Genomic DNA, 21966 nt, shown 5'->3' with positions numbered 1-21966 from the left:
GATTGCATCGTCTGTGGACCTATTTGGGCGGTAAGCAAATTGGAGTGGGTCTAGGGTGTCAGGTAGGGTGGAGGTGATATGGTCCTTGACTAGTCTCTCAAAGCACTTCATGATGACGGAAGTGAGTGCTACGGGGCGGTAGTCGTTTAGCGCAGTTACCTTAGCTTTCTTGGGAACAGGAACAATGGTGGCCCTCTTGAAGCATGTGGGAACAGCAGACTGGTATAGGGATTGATTGAATATGTCCGTAAACACACCGGCCAGCTGGTCTGCGCATGCTCTGAGGGCACGGCTGGGGATGCCGTCTGGGCCTGCAGTCTTGCGAGGGTTAGCACGTTTAAATGTCTTACTCACCTCAGCTGCAGTGAAGGAGAGACCGCATGTTTTCGTTGCAGGCCGTGTCAGTGGCACTGTATTGTCCTCAAAGCGGGCAAAAAAGTTATTTAGTCTGCCTGGGAGCAAAATCCTGGTCCGTGACTGGGCTGGGTTTCTTCTTGTAGTCCGTGATTGACTGTAGACCCTGCCACATGCCTCTTGTGTCTGAGCCATTGAATTGAGATTCCACTTTGTCTCTGTACTGACGCTTAGCTTGTTTAATAGCCTTGCAGAGGGAATAGATGCATTGTTTATATTCGGACATGTTACCAGACACCTTGCCCTGATTAAAAGCAGTGGTTCGCGCTTTCAGTTTCACGCGAATGCTGCCATCAATCCACGGTTTGTGGTTTGGGAATGTTTTTATCCTTGCTATGGGAACGACATCTTCGACGCACGTTCTAATGAACTCGCACACCGAATCAGCGTATTCGTCAATATTTCCATCTGACGCAATACGAAACATGTCCCAGTCCACGTGATGGAAGCAGTCTTGGAGTGTAGAGTCTGCTTGGTCTGACCAGTGTTGGACAGACCTCAGCGTGGGAGCCTCTTGTTTTAGCTTCTGCCTGTAGGCAGGGATCAGCAAAATGGAGTCGTGGTCAGCTTTCCCAAAAGGGGGGCGGGGCAGGGCCTTATATGCGTCGCGGAAGTTAGAGTAACAATGATCCAAGGTTTTACCACCCCTGGTTGCGCAATCGATATGCTGATAAAATTTAGGGAGTCTTGTTTTCAGATTAGCTTTGTTAAAATCCCCAGCTACAATGAATGCAGCCTCCGGATAAATGGTTTCCAGTTTGCAAAGAGTTAAATAGAGTTTGTTCAGAGCCATCGATGTGTCTGCTTGGGGGGGGGGTATATACGGCTGTGATTATAATCGAAGAGAATTCTCTTGGAAGATAATGCAGTCTACATTTGATGGTGAGGAATTCTAAATCAGGTGAACAGAAGGATTTGAGTTCCTGTATGTTTCCTTCATCACACCATGTCCCGTTAGTCATGAGGCATACGCCCCCGCCACTCTTCTTACCAGAGAGATGTATGTTTCTGTCGGCGCGATGCGTGGAGAAACCCGTTGGCTGCACCGCCCTGGATAGCGTCTTCCCAGTAAGCCATGTTTCCGTGAAGCAGAGAACGTTGCAGTCTCTGATGTCCCTCTGGAATGCCACCCTTGCTCGGATTTCGTCAACCTTGTTGTCGAGAGACTGGACATTGGCAAGAAGAATGCTGGGAAGTGGTGCGCGATGTGCCCTTTTTCGGAGTCTGACCAGAACACCGCCTCGTTTCCCTCTTTTTCGGAGTCGTTTCCTTGGGTCGCTGCATGCGATCCATTCCGTTGTCCTGTTTGTAAGGCAGAACACAGGATCCGCATCGCGGAAAACATATTCTTGGTCGTACTGATGGTGAGTTGACGCTGATCTTATATTCAGTAGTTCTTCTCGACTGTATGTAATGAAACCTAAGATGACCTGGGGTACTAATGTAAGAAATAACACGTAAAAAAACAAAAAACTGCATAGTTTCCTAGGAACGCGAAGCGAGGCGGCCATCTCAGTCGGCGCCGGATCAAGACCACAGCACAGCCATCTTTATCATAACTGATCAAAACCACAGCACAGCCATCTTTATCATAACTGATCAAAACCACAGCACAGCCTTCTTTATCATAACTGATCAAAACCACAGCCCAGCCATCTTTATCATAACAGATCAAAACCACAGCACAGCCATCTTTATCATAACTGATCAAAACCACAGCACAGCCATCTTTATCATAACTGATCAAAACCACAGCACAGCTGATCAAAATCATGGTAATGAAAACATGACTCTTCAAAATGAAGCTGACTCTCTGACAAGGGCCCAGTGTTGTTAAGAAGCCTTCTTTCAGCACTGGATGATCCATGTCTTGGGCACTCTCTGTGACTCTCTGTGACTCTCCGTGACTCTGAATGTATCCCAAATTGCATCCCTATTCCTCATAAAGCGCACTTCTTTTGACCAGAGCCCTGGTCATCACCTGTCATTATAAAGGTACACACGCCACTGTGTATTATACACTATATTGTAAGGGCTGTATTTGCTGGTGTCTAACCCACCTCCCAGCTCTCAATGTGGGACAGGCACTCCTCTTTACTTTCTCCAGTATAACACAGTATGATGGGGATCATGTTTAATAATGATTAGGATCATGTTTGAGATGATAATGTCTCACCTCCCATCCATCTAGATGGTTGGTAGAGCAAGGCTCCAGGATAGTGGGTTCAATTCCCGGACCACCCAAACGTAGAAAATGTACGCATCGCTTTGGATAAAAACGTCTGCTAAATGGCATATATTATATACCTGTATATTGTGTACTATATAGTATATTGTTTTATAGTGTACATGTGAACCTACCTCCCATCCCTCGATGTGGGACTGCCACTCCTCCAGCACCTCTAGCTTCTCCATCTGTCTCTTGGCCTCGTTGATGGAGGAACAGACAGCCTTCATGACCTGCAGAGACTCCAGCACCAGGGAGTAGTCATTGTGTTTCTTAGGAGTCCTCTTTAGCAGCTCCTACACACACACACGTACACAGGCGCACACGCACACACCCACACACACAGATCCGCACAGGCAAATGTGAAAAGCCTGGTCAGGACAGATATTAAAAGCCTGGTCAGGACAGATATTAAAAGCCTGGTCAGGACAGATATTAAAAGCCTGGTCAGGACAGATATTAAAAGCCTGGTCAGGACAGATATTAAAAGCCTGGTCAGCACAGATATTAAAAGTATGGTCAGGACAGATATTAAAAGCCTGGTCAGGACAGATATTAAAAGCCTGGTCAGGACAGATATTAAAAGCCTGGTCAGGACAGATATTAAAAGCCTGGTCAGGACAGATATTAAAAGCCTGGTCAGGACAGATATTAAAAGCCTGGTCAGGACAGATATTAAAAGCCTGGTCAGGACAGATATTAAAAGCCTGGTCAGCACAGATATTAAAAGCCTGGTCAGGACAGATATTAAAAGCCTGGTCAGGACAGATATTAAAAGCCTGGTCAGGACAGATATTAAAAGCCTGTTCAGGACAGATATTAAAAGCCTGTTCAGGACAGATATTAAAAGGTTAACCCTTTTTATATTTCAAAAAAGATTTGGGAAACATGCAGCAACAACAACTTTCCCCTAGTACATGTGCCCACTCACTCTCCCTCCCTTCCGCTGAACAGTCCTCTTTGATTTACAGTACATAACAGACTAATATCCCAGGAGAGAGAGAGACACAGAGAGAGGGGGAGAGAGACACAGAGAGACAGAGAGAGAGAGAGACACACAGAGAGAGAGACACAGAGAGAGAGAGACAGAGAGAGAAAGTGAGAGACAGAGAGAGAGAGACAGAGAGAGAGAGACAGCGAGAGAGAGACAGCGAGAGAGAGAGCGACAGAGAGAGAGAGACAGAGAGAGGGGGGGAGAGAGACACAGAGAGATAGAGAGAGAGAGAGAGAGACACACAGAGAGAGAGACACAGAGAGAGAGAGACAGAGAGAGAAAGTGAGAGACAGAGAGAGAGAGAGACAGAGAGAGAGAGAGAGACAGCGAGAGAGAGAGAGAGAGACAGCGAGAGAGAGACAGCGAGAGAGAGACAGAGAGAGAGAGAGAGACAGCGAGAGAGAGACAGCGAGAGAGAGACAGCGAGAGAGAGACAGAGAGAGAGAGACAGCGAGACAGAGCGAGACAGAGACACAGAGAGACAGTGAGAGAGAGAGAGACAAAGAGAGAGAGAGATAGTGAGAGAGAGAGAGACAGAGAGAGAGAGTGAGAGAGAGAGAGACAAAGAGAGAGAGAGACAGTGAGAGAGAGAGACACACAGAGAGAGAGAGAGAGACAGTGAGAGGGAGACACAGTGAGAGAGAGACAGTGAGAGAAACAGACAGTGAGAGAAACAGTGAGAGTAAGAGAAACAGTGAGAGAGACAGTGAGAGAGAGACAGTGAGAGAGAGAGACAGTTAGAGAGAGAGAGAGACAGTGAGAGAGAGAGACAGTTAGAGAAACAGACAGTGAGAGAAACAGTGAGAGTAAGAGGAACAGTGAGAGAAACAGTGAGAGTAAGAGGAACAGTGAGAGAGACAGTGAGGAGAGAAACAGTGAGAGAGACAAAGAGAGAGAGACAGTGTGAGAGAGAGAGAGAGAGAGAGAGAGAGAGAGAGAGAGAGAGAGAGAGAGAGAGAGAGAGAGAGAGAGACAGTGAGAGAGAGAGAGACAGTGAGAGAGAGAGACAGTGAGAGAGAGAGAGAGAGAGAGAGAGAGAGAGAGAGAGAGACAGAGAGAGAGAGAGAGAGAGAGAGAGAGAGAGAGAGAGAGAGAGAGAGAGAGAGAGAGAGAGAGAGAGAGAGAGAGAGAGAGAGAGAGAGAGAGAGAGAGAGAGAGAGAGAGAGAGAGACAGAGAGAGAGAGAGAGAGAGAGAGAGAGAGACAGTGAGAGAGAGAGAGAGAGAGAGAGAGAGAGAGAGAGAGAGAGAGAGAGAGAGAGAGAGAGAGAGAGAGAGAGAGAGAGAGAGAGAGACAAAGAGAGAGAGAGAGAGAGAGACAAAAAGAGCGAGAGAGAGACAAAGGGCGAGAGAGAGACAGAAAGAGAGAGAGAGAGAGGGGAGAGAGAGAGAGAGAGAGAGAGAGAGAGAGAGAGAGAGAAAGAAACACAGACAGACAGACAGACAGACAGACAGACAGACAGACAGACAGACAGACAGACAGACAGACAGACAGACAGACAGACAGACAGACAGACAGACAGACAGACAGACAGACAGACAGACAGACAGACAGACAGACAGACAGACAGAGAGTCAGAGAGTCAGAGAGTCAGAGAGTCAGAGAGTCAGAGAGTCAGAGAGTCAGAGAGTGAGGGCAGGCAACAGTAGCTATACGTAACAGTTAGATAGACTGGTGGGTCGGCAGGCTACTAGTGATGGAAAGTTTGGCTCTTTTTACTGACTCTGACCTTTTTGACCCGTTCAGTCAAAAGAACGACTCTTTCGACTCCTTTCGTTAATTTGAGTCAGTAAAGTAATTTGTGATTGCTAGGCATACACATATGATTATTTATTGATACCTTTGAAACGAGGTCTAGCTGCGACCACAACCGGACTACATTGTGAACAGAATGCAATGGCTTGACTGCCTCAAGGGAGATTTGCCCAATGGGCTGTCAATCGTTCACGGACTGCAGCAGCCACCCAAACGATTCATTCGAGTGTTGAGGCTGTGTATGTTTTGCTTCTACCAAGCTGTGTCCAACATAACATTCAATTGATTGCAGTCATTCTTGCACCATGTGATCAATTACCAGTTCTACACATATCTTTTTGTCCTCTATGCTGCCTGCAGCGTGATCTATTCTGCCTGCGCGCACCTGATAGACATTTGTTCCCCGGAGGAGCTCATATTACTCCAGCTGTAGAACTCCTTGCAGGCGTCTTCCGAGTGGCGCAGCAGTCTAAGGCACTGCATCACAGTGCTAAAGGCGTCACTACAGATCCGGGTTAGATCCCGGGCTGTGTCGTAGCCGGCCGTGACATAGAGATCCATGAGGCGGCGCATTATTGGCCCAGCATCGTCCGGGTTATGTGGGAGGGTTTGGCTGGCTGGGATGTCCTTGTCCCATCGCGCTGTAGCGACTCCTTGTGGCGGCCAGGAGCAATGCACGCTGACACGGTCAGCCAGGTGTACAGTGTTTCCTCCGACACGTTGGTGTGGCTGGCTTCTGGGTTAAGCGAGCAGTGTGTCAAGAAGCGGTGCGGCTTGGCGGGGTCGTGTTTCGGAGGACGCATTGCTCTCGATGTTTGCCTCTCCCGAGTCCATACGGGAGTTGCAGCGATGAGACAAGACTGTAACTACCAATTGGATATCACGAAGTTGGGGAGAAAAAGGTTCAAAAAGTACCTAAAAAAGTATGAAAATATAATTTGAAATAAAAATAAAAATCATTGCAGCCAGCAAAATCTAAACAACTAAAATTAACGAGTCACTCGGGAAAAACATAACTTGAGTCAGTAAAAAGAGTCATTCAAGAAGAACGAATCGTTTGCAAACTGCACATCACTACCGGCTATTGCATGACCCAGTCTGGTGGAGGAGATGGAAATCTGTCTAGTCTAAACACAGTCCTGGCCTGTCAGATACTGACGGCTGTTTAGATATAGGGTCTCTGGATAGTTTCTACTGTACAACCAGCGATCTTTATCGCTGCTATTTACACAGGGAGACTGAGGTTGAATCCCAAATAGCACCCTATTCCCGATGTAAGGCGGCCACTACTTTTGACCAGGGCCCATAGAGATGTAGCGCACCACATAGGGAATAGGGCGCCATTTCAGATGCAGCCAGAGAGAGAACGCCTGGGCAGTTCCAGCTGTAAGACTTCAAATGACAGAGAATCAGATTACGCCTGAGATTATTGCTACATCTACCATCTAGGTTCTCATGCCGGTGGCTGTTTAGATTACACTCGGTGTGCATTCATAGATCTAAACTAGATTCATGAAGTTCCACAGCGCAGGACGCTAACAGCGTTTCAAACAGAGTTTTGTTTCACACACACTTTTAACGTGGGCTAAGGTAAACATCGACTATGAAGACGGGAGTATGACTGAGGTGTGTTAAAGGGCTGAGTCTGGCGATTGTGGATTTGTGGGAGTCCGGGGTAGTGGCATGTGCTGTTAAGGCTGGCCTGCCTAATACTGTCAGCCTGGTGTCAGCGAGAAGGAGAGACCGTGTGTGTGTGTGTGTGTGTGTGTGCGCAGGATGTGACAACCAAGCGTTCATATAGAGGGAGGCTTAGATGAATAAGACAGGACAGCTCTGATGACCACGAAACAAGAAGGACGAGGAGCTGTGATCCAGATAGACAGGACTTACCCTGAGCAGCAGTGGATACTTGCAGATCCTCTGAATGGGAGCGACCAGGTAGCCCTCCAATGGAACCTCTGTATTCTTCCTGCCCCCCAGCAACATACAGTTCTAACAGGAGCAAAGGAGACGATGTGGACATTAGTATCAGTCACCTGTTCACCTCCCCTCCGTTTGCCTTCTTTTAAACGATCAACGGGGCCATAGGCCAGGGTTGAGGGGAGGTTACAGGGGAACCTCCAGGGGTTGAGGGGAGGTTACAGGGGAACCTCCAGGGGTTGAGGGGAGGTTACAGGGGAACCTCCAGGGGTTGAGGGGAGGTTAGGGTGTAACCTCCAGGGGTTGAGGGGAGGTTAGGGTGTAACCTCCAGGGGTTGAGGGGAGGTTAGGGGGTAACCTACAGGGGTTGAGGGGAGGTTAGGGAGGGGGGTAACCTCCAGGGGTTGAGGGGAGGTTAGGGGTAACCTCCAGGGGTTGAGGGGAGGTTAGGGGGGGGTAACCTCCAGGGGTTGAGGGGAGGTTACAGGGGTAACCTCCAGGGGTTGAGGGGAGGTTAGGGGGTAACCTCCAGGGGTTGAGGGAGGTTAGGGGGTAACCTCCAGGGGTTGAGGAGGTTAGGGGTAACCTCCAGGGGTTGAGGGGAGGTTACAGGGGAACCTACAGGGGTTGAGGGGAGGTTAGGGGGTAACCTCCAGGGGTTGAGGGGAGGTTACAGGGGAACCTCCAGGGTTGAGGGGAGGTTAGAGGGGTTGTTAGGGGGGGAGGTAACCTCCAGGGGTTGAGGGGGTTAGGGGGTAACCTCAGGGGTTCCAGGGGTTGAGGGGGTTAGGGGGTAACCTCCAGGGGTTGAGGGGGTTAGGGGTAACCTCCAGGGGTTGAGGGGGGTTAGGGGGTAACCTCCAGGGGTTGAGGGGAGGTTAGGGGGTAACCTCCAGGGGTTGAGGGAGGTTAGGGGTAACCTCCAGGGGTTGAGGGGAGGTTAGGGGGTAACCTCCAGGGGTTGAGGGGAGGTTAGGGGGTAACCTCCAGGGGTTGAGGGAGGTTAGGGGGTAACCTCCAGGGGTTGAGGGGAGGTTAGGGGGTAACCTAGGGGTTGAGGGAGGTTAAACCTCCAGGGGTTGAGGGGAGGTTAGGGGGTAACCTCCAGGGGTTGAGGGGAGGTTAGGGGGTAACCTCCAGGGGTTGAGGGGAGGTTACAGGGGAACCTCCAGGGGTTGAGGGGAGGTTAGGGGGTAACCTCCAGGGGTTGAGGGGAGGTTAGGGGGTAACCTCCAGGGGTTGAGGGTTACAGGGAGGTTGAGGGGGTAACCTCCAGGGGTTGAGGGAGGTTAGGGGGTTCAGGGGAGGGGAGGTTAAACCTCCAGGGGTTGAGGGAGGTTAGGGGAACCTCCAGGGGTTGAGGGGGGGGGGGTAGGGGTTGAGGGGAGGGGGGTAACCTCCAGGGGTTGAGGGGAGGTTAGGGGGTAACCTCCAGGGGTTGAGGGGAGGTTAGGGGGTAACCTCCAGGGGTTGAGGGGAGGTTAGGGGGTAACCTCCAGGGGTTGAGGGAGGTTAGGGGGTAACCTCCAGGGGTTGAGGGGAGGTTAGGGGGTAACCTCCAGGGGTTGAGGGGGGTTAGGGGGGAGGTAACCTCCAGGGGTTGAGGGAGGTTAGGGGGTAACCTACAGGGGTTGAGGGAGGTTAGGGGGTAACCTCCAGGGGTTGAGGGAGGTTAGGGGGTAACCTCCAGGGGTTGAGGGAGGTTAGGGGGTAACCTCCAGGGGTTGAGGGGAGGTTAGGGGTAACCTCCAGGGGAGGGAGGTTAGGGGGTAACCTCCAGGGGTTGAGGGGGTTAGGGGTAACCTCCAGGGGTTGAGGGAGGTTAGGGGTAACCTCCAGGGTTGAGGGGAGGTTAGGGGGTAACCTCCAGGGGTTGAGGGGAGGTTAGGGGTAACCTCCAGGGGTTGAGGGGAGGTTAGGGGTAACCTACAGGGGTTGAGGGAGGTTACAGGGTAACCTACAGGGGTTGAGGGGAGGTTAGGGGGTAACCTACAGGGGTTGAGGGGGTTAGGGGGTAACCTACAGGGGTTGAGGGAGGTTAGGGGTAACCTCCAGGGGTTGAGGGGAGGTTAGGGGGTAACCTACAGGGGTTGAGGGGAGGTTAGGGGTAACCTCCAGGGGTTGAGGAGAGGTTAGGGGGTAACCTACAGGGGTTGAGGGGGTTAGGGGGTAACCTACAGGGGTTGAGGGGAGGTTAGGGGTAACCTACAGGGGTTGAGGGGAGGTTACAGGGTAACCTACAGGGGTTGAGGGGAGGTTACAGGGTTACAGGGGTTGAGGGAGGTTACAGGGGGGGTTGAGGGAGGTTACAGGGTAACCTACAGGGGTTGAGGGGAGGTTACAGGGTAACCTACAGGGGTTGAGGGGAGGTTACAGGGTAACTCCAGGGGTTGAGGGAGGTTAGGGGGTAACCTACAGGGGTTGAGGGAGGTTAGGGGGTAACCTACAGGGGTTGAGGGGAGGTTACAGGGTAACCTACAAGGGCTGGGTGGGTTGGGGGTAACCTACAGGGGTTGAGGGGAGGTTACAGGGTAACTCCAGGGGTTGAGGGAGGTTAGGGGTAACCTACAGGGGTTGAGGGGAGTTTAGGGGCTAACCTCTAGGGGTTGAGGGGAGGTTAGGGGGTAACCTACAGGGGTTGAGGGGAGGTTACAGGGTAACCTACAGGGGTTGAGGGAGGTTACAGGGTAACCTACAGGGGTTGAGGGGAGGTTACAGGGTAACTCCAGGGGTTGAGGGAGGTTAGGGGGTAACCTACAGGGGTTGAGGGGAGGTTAGGGGGTAACCTACAGGGGTTGAGGGAGGTTACAGGGTAACCTACAAGGGCTGGGTGGGTTGGGGGTAACCTACAGGGGTTGAGGGGAGGTTACAGGGTAACTCCAGGGGTTGAGGGGAGGTTAGGGGGTAACCTACAGGGGTTGAGGGGAGGTTAGGGGCTAACCTACAGGGGTTGAGGGGAGGTTAGGGGCTAACCTACAGGGGTTGAGGGAGGTTAGGGGGTAACCTACAGGGGTTGAGGGAGGTTAGGGGGTAACCTACAGGGGTTGAGGGAGGTTAGTGGGTAACCTACCGGGGTTAAGGGGAGGTTAGGGGGTAACCTACAAGGGTTGGGTGGGTTGGGGGTAACCTACAGGGGTTGAGGGGAGGTTAGGGGTACCTACAGGGGTTGAGGGGAGGTTAGGGGTAACCTACAGGGGTTGAGGGGAGGTTAGGGGGTAACCTCTAGGGGTTGAGGGGAGGTTAGGGGGTAACCTACAGGGGTTGAGGGGAGGTTAGGGGTAACCTACAGGGGTTGAGGGTAGGGGTAACCTACAGGGGTTGAGGGTAGGTTAGGGGTAAACTACCGGGGTTGAGGGGAGGTTAGGGGGTAACCTACAAGGGTTGGGTGGGTTGGGGGTAACCTACAGGGGTTGAGGGGAGGTTAGGGGGTAACCTACAGGGGTTGAGGGAGGTTAGGGGGTAACCTACAAGGGTTGGGTGGGTTGGGGGTAACCTACAGGGGTTGAGGGGAGGTTAGGGGGTAACCTACAGGGGTTGAGGGGAGGTTAGGGGTAACCTACAGGGGTTGAGGGGAGGTTAGGGGGTAACCTACAGGGGTTGAGGGAGGTTAGGGGTAACCTACAGGGGTTGAGGGGGTTTGGGGGGTAATCTCCAGGGGTTGAGGGGAGGTTATGGGGTAATCTACAGGGGTTGAGGGGAGGTTAGGGGGTAACCTACAGGGGTTGAGGGGGGGTTGGGGGTTACCTCATTCTCTTTCGTTAATGGTTGTGAAATAGTGTTAAATTACATCCTTCTCACTACATAAAACACTGGACAGGCTTTCAGTCAGTGGGCCCTCCAGTAGGGCAAAGGTTGACTGGAGTTCTGGAGGTTAGGAGGGCAAGCCAAGGCTTTTAAGCCCAGAGTGGACTGGAGGTCAGGGGGGTAACCCAAGTACTATGAGCCCAGGGTTGGATGGAGGTTATGAGGGTAACACGACCCTCACAGGGCTGATGCAAGCAGCCAGTAAGGTCCCGCCGAAGCCAAGACCATAAAACCTCCATTAAATCGCATTCAATTAAGACCACTCTAACCCCGCTGAGACACACACACCCTCTCCCTACTGGGTTCAAAAACCACGCTCAATCATATAGAGCTCCCCTTCCACTTACAGTCGAGATGTGTGTACTTCTCATATGATCAACTACCAGAAATAGCCCTCTACAATACCACAACATGACTCTGCAGATGTATGTGGTTGAAGCTAATGTGTTTTATTTTAGATAGAGTATCTTCCCGAAGGCGGACTCTGCTGTAGGTCCCAGGGTTTTATAGAGCTCTTGTAACAGGAGTGAATGTATGGAGTGATACGGTTGTGAAAGACTGGAGGGGTGAGAAGGAGTAGCATTACATTACCCATAAAGCCCGGAGGGATATGTGTATAGCATGGAGAACAACCTTAAACAGCACACACTGAGTTAAATGAGAGGCCGGAAAGATCACACACACACACACACACACACACACACGGTTCCTCACCAGTAAGCATGTTCTGACGGTCCTGATTTTGTTGAGTTCCAGCAGCAATCTCTGCGCTTTCTCATGGTTCCCACAGTACTCATCATAGATCTGAAAACCACTCCTCTGGAGAGAGAAAGAGAGAGAGAGAGACAGAAAGACAGAGAGAGAGAGAGAGAGAGAGAGAGAGAGAGAGAGAGAGAGAGAGAGAGAGAGAGAGAGAGAGAGAGAGAGAGAGAGAGAGAGAGAGAGAGAGAGAGAGAGAGAGAGAGAGAGAAAAGACAGAGAGACAGAGAAAGGGAGTGAGAGAGGGGACATCCTGTCATCTATCTTGAAGCCACATGTATGCGTCGTGACAAACCCCTCTTCCCATGACTTCACATGCTCGTAACACCCCAGTCATTCTCTCTGAGGGATACTGCACAGAGACATGGCCTATAAATCATCATCACTACCAAACAGCACAGTCTACACCTACTCAGATCAAACCTCGATGGGTTCTCATACTAAACCAAAATGAATGGAGGGCCACATCCTAACTTCTGATCAATGTGCATAAATAGATGCCCTATGGCAGGGGTACTCTTACACTACGAGATCCGGAGCCTGCTGGTTTTCTGTTCTACCTGATAATTCATTGCAAACAAGTAAATCAGTCCTTGATTAGAGGGGAACGATGAAAACATACAGTGGAACTGGCTTCAAGGTCCTGAGTTGAGTTTGAGGCCCCATTGGCATCCTATTGCCTAAATAATCTTCAGATCGACGGCATAAATCAGACTAGAGGTCTTCACGGATCCACCTGTACCCGAATGCCTGAGACACGGTCTGGGGGCCGAGCGGGTCGGAATCCAGAATTCACAATTGTCACTGGTCTCAGGTATGTGTCATTTTAACTGACTTATCACGAAGGGCTCGTACGGATCTGAACGCGACCGCTGCAGTAGAGCGAGAGAGACATTTTATCACTCCTGCTACCGCTCCTGCTTCTCACCAGAGTGGAGCGTGTAGCTTGTTGTTGACCAATCATAAGTCATCAGAGTGGCAGGAGTCTACAGTCATAGAGCCTTTCTCTGTGTGGAGCAAAAGTTAGGAGATATCTAAAAAATCTAAATGGAAGACGAAATTAAAATGAAAGAATTTACACAGTTAAAAGGAGAAGGATAGGTTACAACGACCAGGAGCGAACAGGTGGGCTGCTACTTATCATACTGAATGGAGTTGTTGTTATGTGTAAACTGTAGGATGAGAAAGCACACGCACTGCAGCCTCAGTTAGCCTAGCTAGCTAACGTTGGCTAGCTTAACTAGCTTCTGCAGGTTTGATGCAGTCAAGAGAGGTATGATGTAATCATGTTTGATGATAAACATCCTAACTATGACAGCTATTAGTTGACTAAAGCGCGAGTTGGCTTGTTTCCCCAGGCGCCAATGACGTGGATGTCGATAAAGGCAGCCCTCCGCACCCCTCTGATCCAGAGGTTAAATGCGGAAGACACATTTCAGTTGTACAACTGACTAGGTATCCCTCTTTCCCTTTCCCCTTGGTTGCTGTCTCTTGTCTCTCCCTCCCTCCTCCCTGCTCACCCTGTGACTTGCTCACAGCAAGGTCCCTCCCCGCCTGCTAGAGCGGCACCTCTCTCCCTCCATCAGCTCCGGTTAATAAAAGTAGCTTCAAAAATATGTATTTTCTGCTGCTTCCCTCACCCAGATCGGACCCGGGTCTAGATCCAACCAGGTCTATATGGATCGGGTCTAGATCCAACCAGGTCTATATGGATCGGGTCTAGTTATCTTTGGGTCCATTCGGAAGGGGTCTCTATATAAAGAAAAAAAATTGATGCATATCGGGTCCGGGTCAGAAAGCCCCAGGTCCATTTCGGAACGGGTCCAACTTTTTGGACTCGTGAAGAACTCTTGTGCAGACCTCAAGAAAGGATTCGACCAATGGTGAGGATAGAACCAGCTTTGACAAGCAGGGTGTTAAGACCATGTTGAAATCAAAAACAGTTTTTCATAACTTATTCCATATTGGAACGATTAGAGCTGAGATTCTACTATGAGAACCCGCTCCCACTCAGATCCCACCAGGGTTTTCCCCTCAGCTGAAGTAGAGAGAGATTTCACAATTCCTCTCTTTCTAGGAACTCTGTCTTACAGCAAGATACCTCAATCACTGAGGAGAAGGAAAGTGAGTGAGAGAGACAGAGAGAATTTGTCTGGGGCTCGAAGGGAGAGAGAAGTCACCGAACAATGGACAAGGTTTCTTTGAAATAGGTGTAATCAGCTCCAGAGAGAGAACAGACCACAGTAGCCTCCCTGCTGGGTAGTCTGACACAAGATCATCAGCCATGGTCATGTGAGCGACCACAGAGTCATGCAGGTTAGACTCTAAATGACTGGACTTTCACAAAACAGCCATGAGGGTGATTTCTAAAGACCATTGCTTCTACCATTGATACCACATGGGTTGAGTCTGTAATGGCACCCTATTCCCTATATAGAGAGTAGACCCAGAGAGCTCTGGTTAAAAGTGGTGCACTATATAGGGAACAGGGTGCCATTTGGAAGGTACACAAGGTCATAGGGGTGGCAGGTAGCCTAGCGTCGGGCCAGTAACCGAAAGGTGGCTGGTTCGAATCCCCAAGCCGACAACGTGAAAAAAATGTGCCGATGTACCATTGAGCAAGGCGATCAACCCTAATTGGTCCTGTAAGTCGCTCTAATTAAATGTAAAACAAATACATATTTACAGTTGAAGTTGGAAGTTTACATACACCTTAGCCAAATACATTTAAACTCAGTTTTTCACAATACCTGACATTTAATCCAAGTACAAATTCCCTATTTTATGTCAGTTAGGATCACCACTTTATTTTTTAAGAATGTAAAATGTCAATAATAGTAGAGAGAATTATTTATTTCCGCTTTTATTTCTTTCATCACATTCCCAGTGGGTCAGAGGTTTACATACACTCAATTAGTATTTGGTAGCATTGCCTTTAAATGGTTTAACGTCGGGTCAAAAATTTCAGGTAGCCTTCCACAAGCTTCACATAATAAGTTGAGAGAATTTTGTCCCATTCCTCCTGACAGAGCTGGTGTAACTGAGTCAGGTTTGTAGGCCTCCTTGCCAGCACACGCTTTTTCAGTTCTGCCCACAAATTTTCTATAGGATTGAGGTCAGGGCTTTGTGATGGCAACTCCAATACCTTGACCTTGTTGTCCTTAAGCCATTTTGCCTCAACTTTGGAAGTATGCTTGAGGTCATTGTCAATTTGGAAGACCCATTTGCGACCAAGCTTTAACTTATATATCCATATTATTTGCATGCCTCATGATGCCATCTAGTTTGTGAAGTGCTCCAGTCCCTCCTGCAGTAAAGCACACTCGCAACATGATGCTGCCACCCCCGTGCTTCACAGTTGGGATGGGGTTCTTCGGCTTGCAAGCCTCCCCTTTCTCCTCCAAACATAACAATGGTCATTATGGCCAAACAGTTCTATTTTTGTTTCATCAGACCAGAGGACATTTCTCCAAAAAGTATGATCTTTGTCCCCATGTACACTATGGTGGTTGTATGGTGGTTTTGGAGCAGAGGCTTCTTCCTTGCTGAGCAGCATTTCAGGTTATGTCTATATATGACTTGTTTTACTGTGGATATAGATACTTTTGTACCGGTTTCCTCCAGTATCTTCACAAGGTCCTTTGCTGTTGTTCTGGGATTGATTTGCACTTTTCTCACCAAAGTACATTCATCTCTAGGAGCGGTATGACGGCTGCGTGGTCCCATGGTGTTTATACTTGCGTACTATTGTTTGTACAGATGAATGTGGAACCTTCAGGCGTTAGGAAATTGCTCTCAAGGATGAACCAGACTTGTGGGGGTCTACAATTATTTTTCTGAGGCTGATTTCTTTTGATTTTCCCATGGTGTCAAGCAAAGAGGAACTGAGTTTGAAGGTAGGCCTTGAAATACATCCACAGGTACACCTCCAATTGACTCAAATGATGTCACTATCAGAAGCTTCTAAAGCCATGACATAATTTTCTGGAATTTTCCAAGCTGTTTAAAGGCACAGTCAACTTAGTGTATGTAAACTTCTGACCCACTGGAATTGTGATACAGTGAATTATAAGTTAAATAATCTGTCTTGTAAACTATTGTTGGAAAAATGGCTTGTGTTATGCACAAAGTAGATGTCCTAACCGACTTGCCCGAAACGATAGTTTGTTAACAAGACATTTGTGGAGTAGTTGAAAAACAAGTTAATGACTCCAACCTAAGTGTATGTAAACTTCTGACTTCAACTGTAAATACATGCAAAAACAGTTTGTCACCTGTTAAAACCCATCCCTGTCATGGTGTCACTTTGAGGAGAACTAGCTTTGAAGAAGACCTGTTACAGGTCCTTTGTAGAATATAGTAACCCACTGAGGAGAGGGTCAACATTCAGACATCTACTCTAGATTTACGGCCTACAGAAACCTAAGATCATATAGTGGTCCATATCCCAGCTCAGCTCAGCATCAAAGAGCTAGGATAAATCTAACCTACGACAGAGGGGCTACATCAGAGCAGTATATGGCCTGCACAGGAGATAGTCAATCTGAAGTGTTGAATCTCATCTTATCTTCCTCTCTGGCCTGTACTAACACAGAGAGATTAGCCTACGCTGAAACAATGGGTAATAGGTGCAGTATGTCCCAACTTTTCCCTATGGGCCCTGGTCACCAGTAGTGCACTAGAAAAGAAATAGGATGTCATTTGTGACGCAGCCAGAGAGATTAGCCGACTCGGAGAGAATGGGCCTGGTTAAGACGGGGTTTGAAACTCCTTCGCGTCAGCCAGAATAGCTGCCTGCACCCAAGGAACTCTCTAACTTGTTCAAGCCGCGACTCATCTAAAGCACTTTCAATTGTATTGTGACCCGGGTTTTTTTTTTTAAGACTGATCAACAACATTTCTGAGCTCATCTTAAGCAGCCTCCCAGATGGAATCAGACACAACCCACCGTTCGAGAATCACTGCTCTAGTCAGTGAGTGAGCTACTGTGGGTAGTGATACAAAAAAAATCATACTTTTGTGGTTAGAAAGCACTATTCGGTCTTCATTCCTAGCATGGATTGACAAGAGCGATACGGAGACCTGTGAGACTCACAAAGTGCAGGAAGCAGCGGCCCACTTCGTGGTGAGCGTGGGGGTCTGGCTGTAGCAGCTCTTCTACCATGGACAGGAAGTTACGGTGCACAGACAGGATTTCCTCCAGGTTAGAGAACAACACCTAGAGGGGGACAGAATACACTGTAACGCCAGGGGACAGAACACTAACATCTGGAGGGGGCACACATACAAAAACATTGACAAACGTAACCATGGAAACGTTAGGACATGAAACCCTAGCCAAGCAGTATCCTTTGATCAGTATCCTGCCTTCGTGATCAGCTATCTGCTCATGAACCTGGTAGGTAAGAGAACAATGTGGAGATATTTGGACCATAAAGACCCACTCCTTTCAGTTCACTCGTCGCGAGGGAAGACGTTTAGGGGGAAATACAACGTTTTAAATATTTTGGGGCACAACAGACGAGAGAGAAAGAGAGCGAGAGAGAACGAGGGGCTCGGAGGGAGACTGGGGCTCGGAGGGAGACAGAAGTCACAGAACAACGGATGAGGTTTCTTTGAAATAGTCCCAGACTTGACTTCATCTTATAATTCTAGAGTTGAGAGAGGAAATTAGCATTTGAGAAAACACTGGAAAGGGAGACAATTGTTCATGGAGAGACATTTTATATGCTCTGTCATATGGAACGCTGTACTTAGCCTTTATGTGGGATTGTGTTATTTTGTGCTTTCATGTCATTTATGTGGCAATGCTTAAGCACAAAATAATGGTCTGATTGTGGATGGGGAGGGGGGCCTATAGTGCCTGTGGTAGACTGCCCTTAACTTAAGGGGGAAGAGGACTATGCACTCTGTGGGTGCGACAGTATACAACACCCAAGAGACCGAAATTGAAAACCTGTAACTGACATGATTCTTACATCAAGCAGTATATGGAATCATATTTGTATCCGTTCTTCTTCATCTTCTCCACTCTGGAGTGTTCCAGTACAGTAAGGTTCTATGGCAAATTGGAGCGGGACAGCTGTTAGTTAGCAACAACCAAGACATTCTAGAACCCTGACCTCCGTCTGACCTTGTTCCCCCAGACTCCTCCCCTGCCCCCCAGTGTTCTCACAGCGTGTTCCAAAACACAGGACACAGGAACACGTAGGCCGCTCCTCCGCCAATGCATGTTTAACTTCCAGAATAAGCAAAGCCCACAGAGTGGAGTCTGACCCTAAATAGCATTATATTCTCTATATATAGTGCACTTTGAGTTGCAAAGTAAATGTTCTAAATGCATTACTGTACCAGAATGTTGGTATCTCATGCAATCTATCACAGGACATCAAGTGGCCCTATTGGGTATTTCATATTATCACAGGTGTCTGTGACGTCCTTCTGTGTGGCCTAATCGTATCTAAAATATGTGAAATAACTCAATAAAAAGCAAAAATGTGAAGGACAAAGCTGTAAAACATGATCCTAAACCGTCAACATAGTGAAAACCATTGGTGTTTAATATGAGGGTTTCAACATGAAATATCCTTTATATTTCTTTACACACATATTTATTTGATGTAAATATGTTTCTGTTGACAATGTTTTGGCGTCACACTGGTGGCAGTTGTGAACACAGTCAATAGTTGGAAGAGTTGCAGAGTTAACTGAAAATAATGCCAGTGTTGATTAGATGCTGTTTTCATGAATTAGGCTATTTTCTCTTGACCCATATGTTCTATCTACTAGAAACTCATGGACAATATGAAGGCAGATATAATAAATGAATACTAAATATAACTTTTTTTTTAAATGATGTATTCAAGAATAAATTACCAAAGTTACAATAGATTGCCATAGATTATCTGTTAATTAACAAAATTACTGAAGATTCCGGTAACTTTGGTATACTACCGGTATCTTTGCAACCCTAAGTGCACTACTTTTGACCAGAGCCCTGCACCCATATAGGCTCTGGTCAAAAGTAGTGCACGGTAGGGAATAGGATGCTATTTGGGACACATGCAGATAGACAAGGACCATCCCAACAGCGACGACGCATCCTTTATTGTCCCACTCCCTCACGCAGCCGGAATCATTTATACAAATAGATTACATTTACAGCTGCTTCCTGTATATGCCTGGGCCTTAGTAGCTCTTTTTTTTCCTCATTCAGAAGAAACATCTATTTTGGGTTGAAAGAGTCCCTCAAACAAGAGACGTTGAGTTTTATTTGGATTCCGGCTGTAATATCCGGCCTTTTATTGGATAACGTTATGAAAACAAGGTTTCTACTCAGCCACACAGCTAAAAGGACTCATTCTTCTGACATTCCACTCACATTTCTACACAGATCTTGATGACACAGTCATTAAGTTACTACTAGATGAAGTCGCTATGATGTAATCGCCAGGCTAAACTAATAAAGACTCACCTTAACGGTTTCCTCTGTGACGTTCTTGTCGATCTTCGTGGCTGCATACTGGTTGAGGCGGTGGAGAAACACCTGAGTAGAAGAGAAAAATAAAATAGTATTTTTAACTCCCTCCAAGATTAGATTACATTTGGCGCGTGATGGTTTCTTCTTAGAGTGTGCCAGTTTAACATCACACGGTCGCGTCCCAAATGGCACCCTATTCCATATATAGTGCACTACTTTTGACCAGGGCCCATGTGGGAATAGGGTGTCATTTGGGACACAGGCCAAGGTAGAGAACAGAGTTCCCTTCCCTTCTTGTACTGCTTACAGCTGCAACACTCTGCAGAGTGCCAGTGCAAGTTGCTAACCATCAGAATGGTCACCTGATCCATGTGAAAGCTGATCTTTGCTCTGGAGTAAAAAAAAAAAAACACCTGGGCTCACTTCATAAATGCAGTGCATGAACTTTCAAAGGAGGTCACAATCATGATCGCTGGGGGAGGAGGTGGGGGCGGCTATTCAGTGTGAATTGTGATGGATGAGAATGGTTAGGGTTCTGACTTTCTCCAGTTCGCTTAGGATCCTGGTTCCGAAACCATTTTCACGCAACGGGTACCAGGCAACTTTAAAGCTTTTGGGTGTTTTTTAGGCCCACCAAATAAATTAAAACTATTTCTCAAGCCAGAACCAAGTCTTAAATCACAACCAAGGAAGACTTTGGCATTTGGGAAACACTGCCTGCCTTGGGCTGTAGGCTACACTTCAAGTAGAAGGAGGCAGACATATAACTCCAACAACTCACAAGAAAAGGAAAAAGACAGCCAGTAGGAAAAAACAGATTTCTGTTTCTGTTAAGAGAGGATGTGTTCCAAATGACACCCTATTCCCCTATGGGCCCTGGTAAAAACGAGTGCACTGTAAAGTGAACAGGGTGCCATTTGGGATGATTCCATAAGTGTTGAAAACCCAACACATCAACGATATGGCACACTCAATTAGAGTGATGATAATGTCCTCAAATCACGTCACGAATGCTGGGCGAGCGATGGTGAAAGTCAATCCTAGCAAATCATATCTCAAAGAGAAATCTCTTAGTTCAAAAGAAAGGCACAGGCTTTTCATACTCTCAAGTCTTAACTCCACCCAGCGCCATTGTGCGTTCACACATTAAGAATGACTCACGTTTCTCATTCCGCGAGCGCTCATATTGTGCTGTCAAATATGAGTAACTGAGCTCAGCAAGAGGCGAGAAACTTTCCCTGCCATTACATCGGGGCGGCAGCGTAGCCTAGTGGTTAGAGCGTTGGACTAGTAACCGGAAGGTTGTGAGTTCAAACCCCCGAGCTGACAAGGTACAAATCTGTCCTTCTGCCCTGAACAGGCAGTTAACCCACTGTTCCCAGGCCGTCATTGAAAATAAGAATATGTTCTTAACTGACTTGCCTGGTTAAATAAAGGTTAAAAAAATATATATATAAATAAATAAATTTAAAAAATATAAAAAATCAGCTGCACATCCATTCCATGTTCCACCATGTGGCCTCTGATTTAACAATATTCTGCCACATATTCCTTGAAAGTCAACTCAAGACACTTTACTGGTAATCAGGACAATGTCATGATGTGTCAAGCCTTCCAAAAACACCTCCATGGGGTATACACTAGTTGCCTGGTTAAAATAACAGACCATGTGGGTCTGTGTGTCAGCCAGGCAAATGGACTAGAGGTTCCATAAACAAAGGAGTGATGATCCTGCTTGTGAGTGCAGTGTGTGAGGGGGGTTGAAGGGGAGAAAGTGAGGGGGTCAGCGTACAGCGTGACACGTTGACAGGACAGAGGAGGCTGTGTCGGAGAGATGATCCTGCAGTCAGGAGACCCAGGCAGTGTCCCACATGACAACCTATTCCCGTTACAGTGCACTACTTTTGACCAGAGCCCTAGTGAATAGGGTGACCTGTTCACTGTGATTATTATTATTAGCCCCTTCTGGTCGTTTATGAACATTTGAACATCTTGGCCATGTTCTGTAAAATCTCCACCCAGCACAGCCACCCCTCATAGCCAGGTTCCTCTCTAGGTTTCTTCCTAGGTTTTGTCCTTTCTCTGGAGTTTTTCCTAGCCACCGTGCTTGGCACAGTCCTAGCCACCGTGAAATGGAGGAAAACTCGCCTCCCTGCGGACCTGGCATCCTTTCACTCCCTCCTCTCTACATTTTCCTCCTCTGTCTCTGCTGCTAAAGCCACTTTCTACCACGCTAAATTCCAAGCATCTGCCTCTAACCCTAGGAAGCTCTTTGCCACCTTCTCCTCCCTCCTGAATCCTCCTCTCCCTCCCCCCCTCCTCCCTCTCTGCAGATAACTTCGTCAACCATTTTGAAAAGAAGGTCGACGACATCCGATCCTCGTTTGCTAAGTCAAACGACAGCGCTGGTTCTGCTCACACTGCCCTACCCTGTGCTCTGACCTCTTTCTCCCCTCTCTCTCCAGATGAAATCTCGCGTCTTGTGACGGCCGGCCGCCAAACAACCTGCCCGCTTGACCCTATCCCCTCCTCTCTTCTCCAGACCATTTCCGGAGACCTTCTCCCTTACCTCACCTCGCTCATCAACTCATCCCTGACCGCTGGCTACGTCCCT

At 48.1% G+C, this 21966-nt stretch overlaps 1 protein-coding gene across 1 annotated transcript in view; it reads right to left on the bottom strand.

Moving 5' to 3' along the window:
- The window catches only part of prex2 (phosphatidylinositol-3,4,5-trisphosphate-dependent Rac exchange factor 2), a 256124-nt gene that overhangs the window by 199427 nt on the left and 34731 nt on the right, over positions 1-21966 (bottom strand). Inside the window, 5 exon segments of the mRNA XM_046355953.1 lie at positions 2776-2937; positions 7280-7381; positions 11828-11932; positions 16968-17090; positions 19347-19418. Coding sequence (XP_046211909.1) covers positions 2776-2937; positions 7280-7381; positions 11828-11932; positions 16968-17090; positions 19347-19418 — 564 coding nt within the window.

This window comes from Oncorhynchus gorbuscha, linkage group LG07 (assembly GCF_021184085.1).
Source record: "Oncorhynchus gorbuscha isolate QuinsamMale2020 ecotype Even-year linkage group LG07, OgorEven_v1.0, whole genome shotgun sequence".
Classification (NCBI taxonomy): Eukaryota; Metazoa; Chordata; class Actinopteri; order Salmoniformes; family Salmonidae; genus Oncorhynchus; species Oncorhynchus gorbuscha.
Note: the sequence above shows the minus strand (reverse complement) of the source record. Positions and strands in the feature narration are given on the sequence as shown.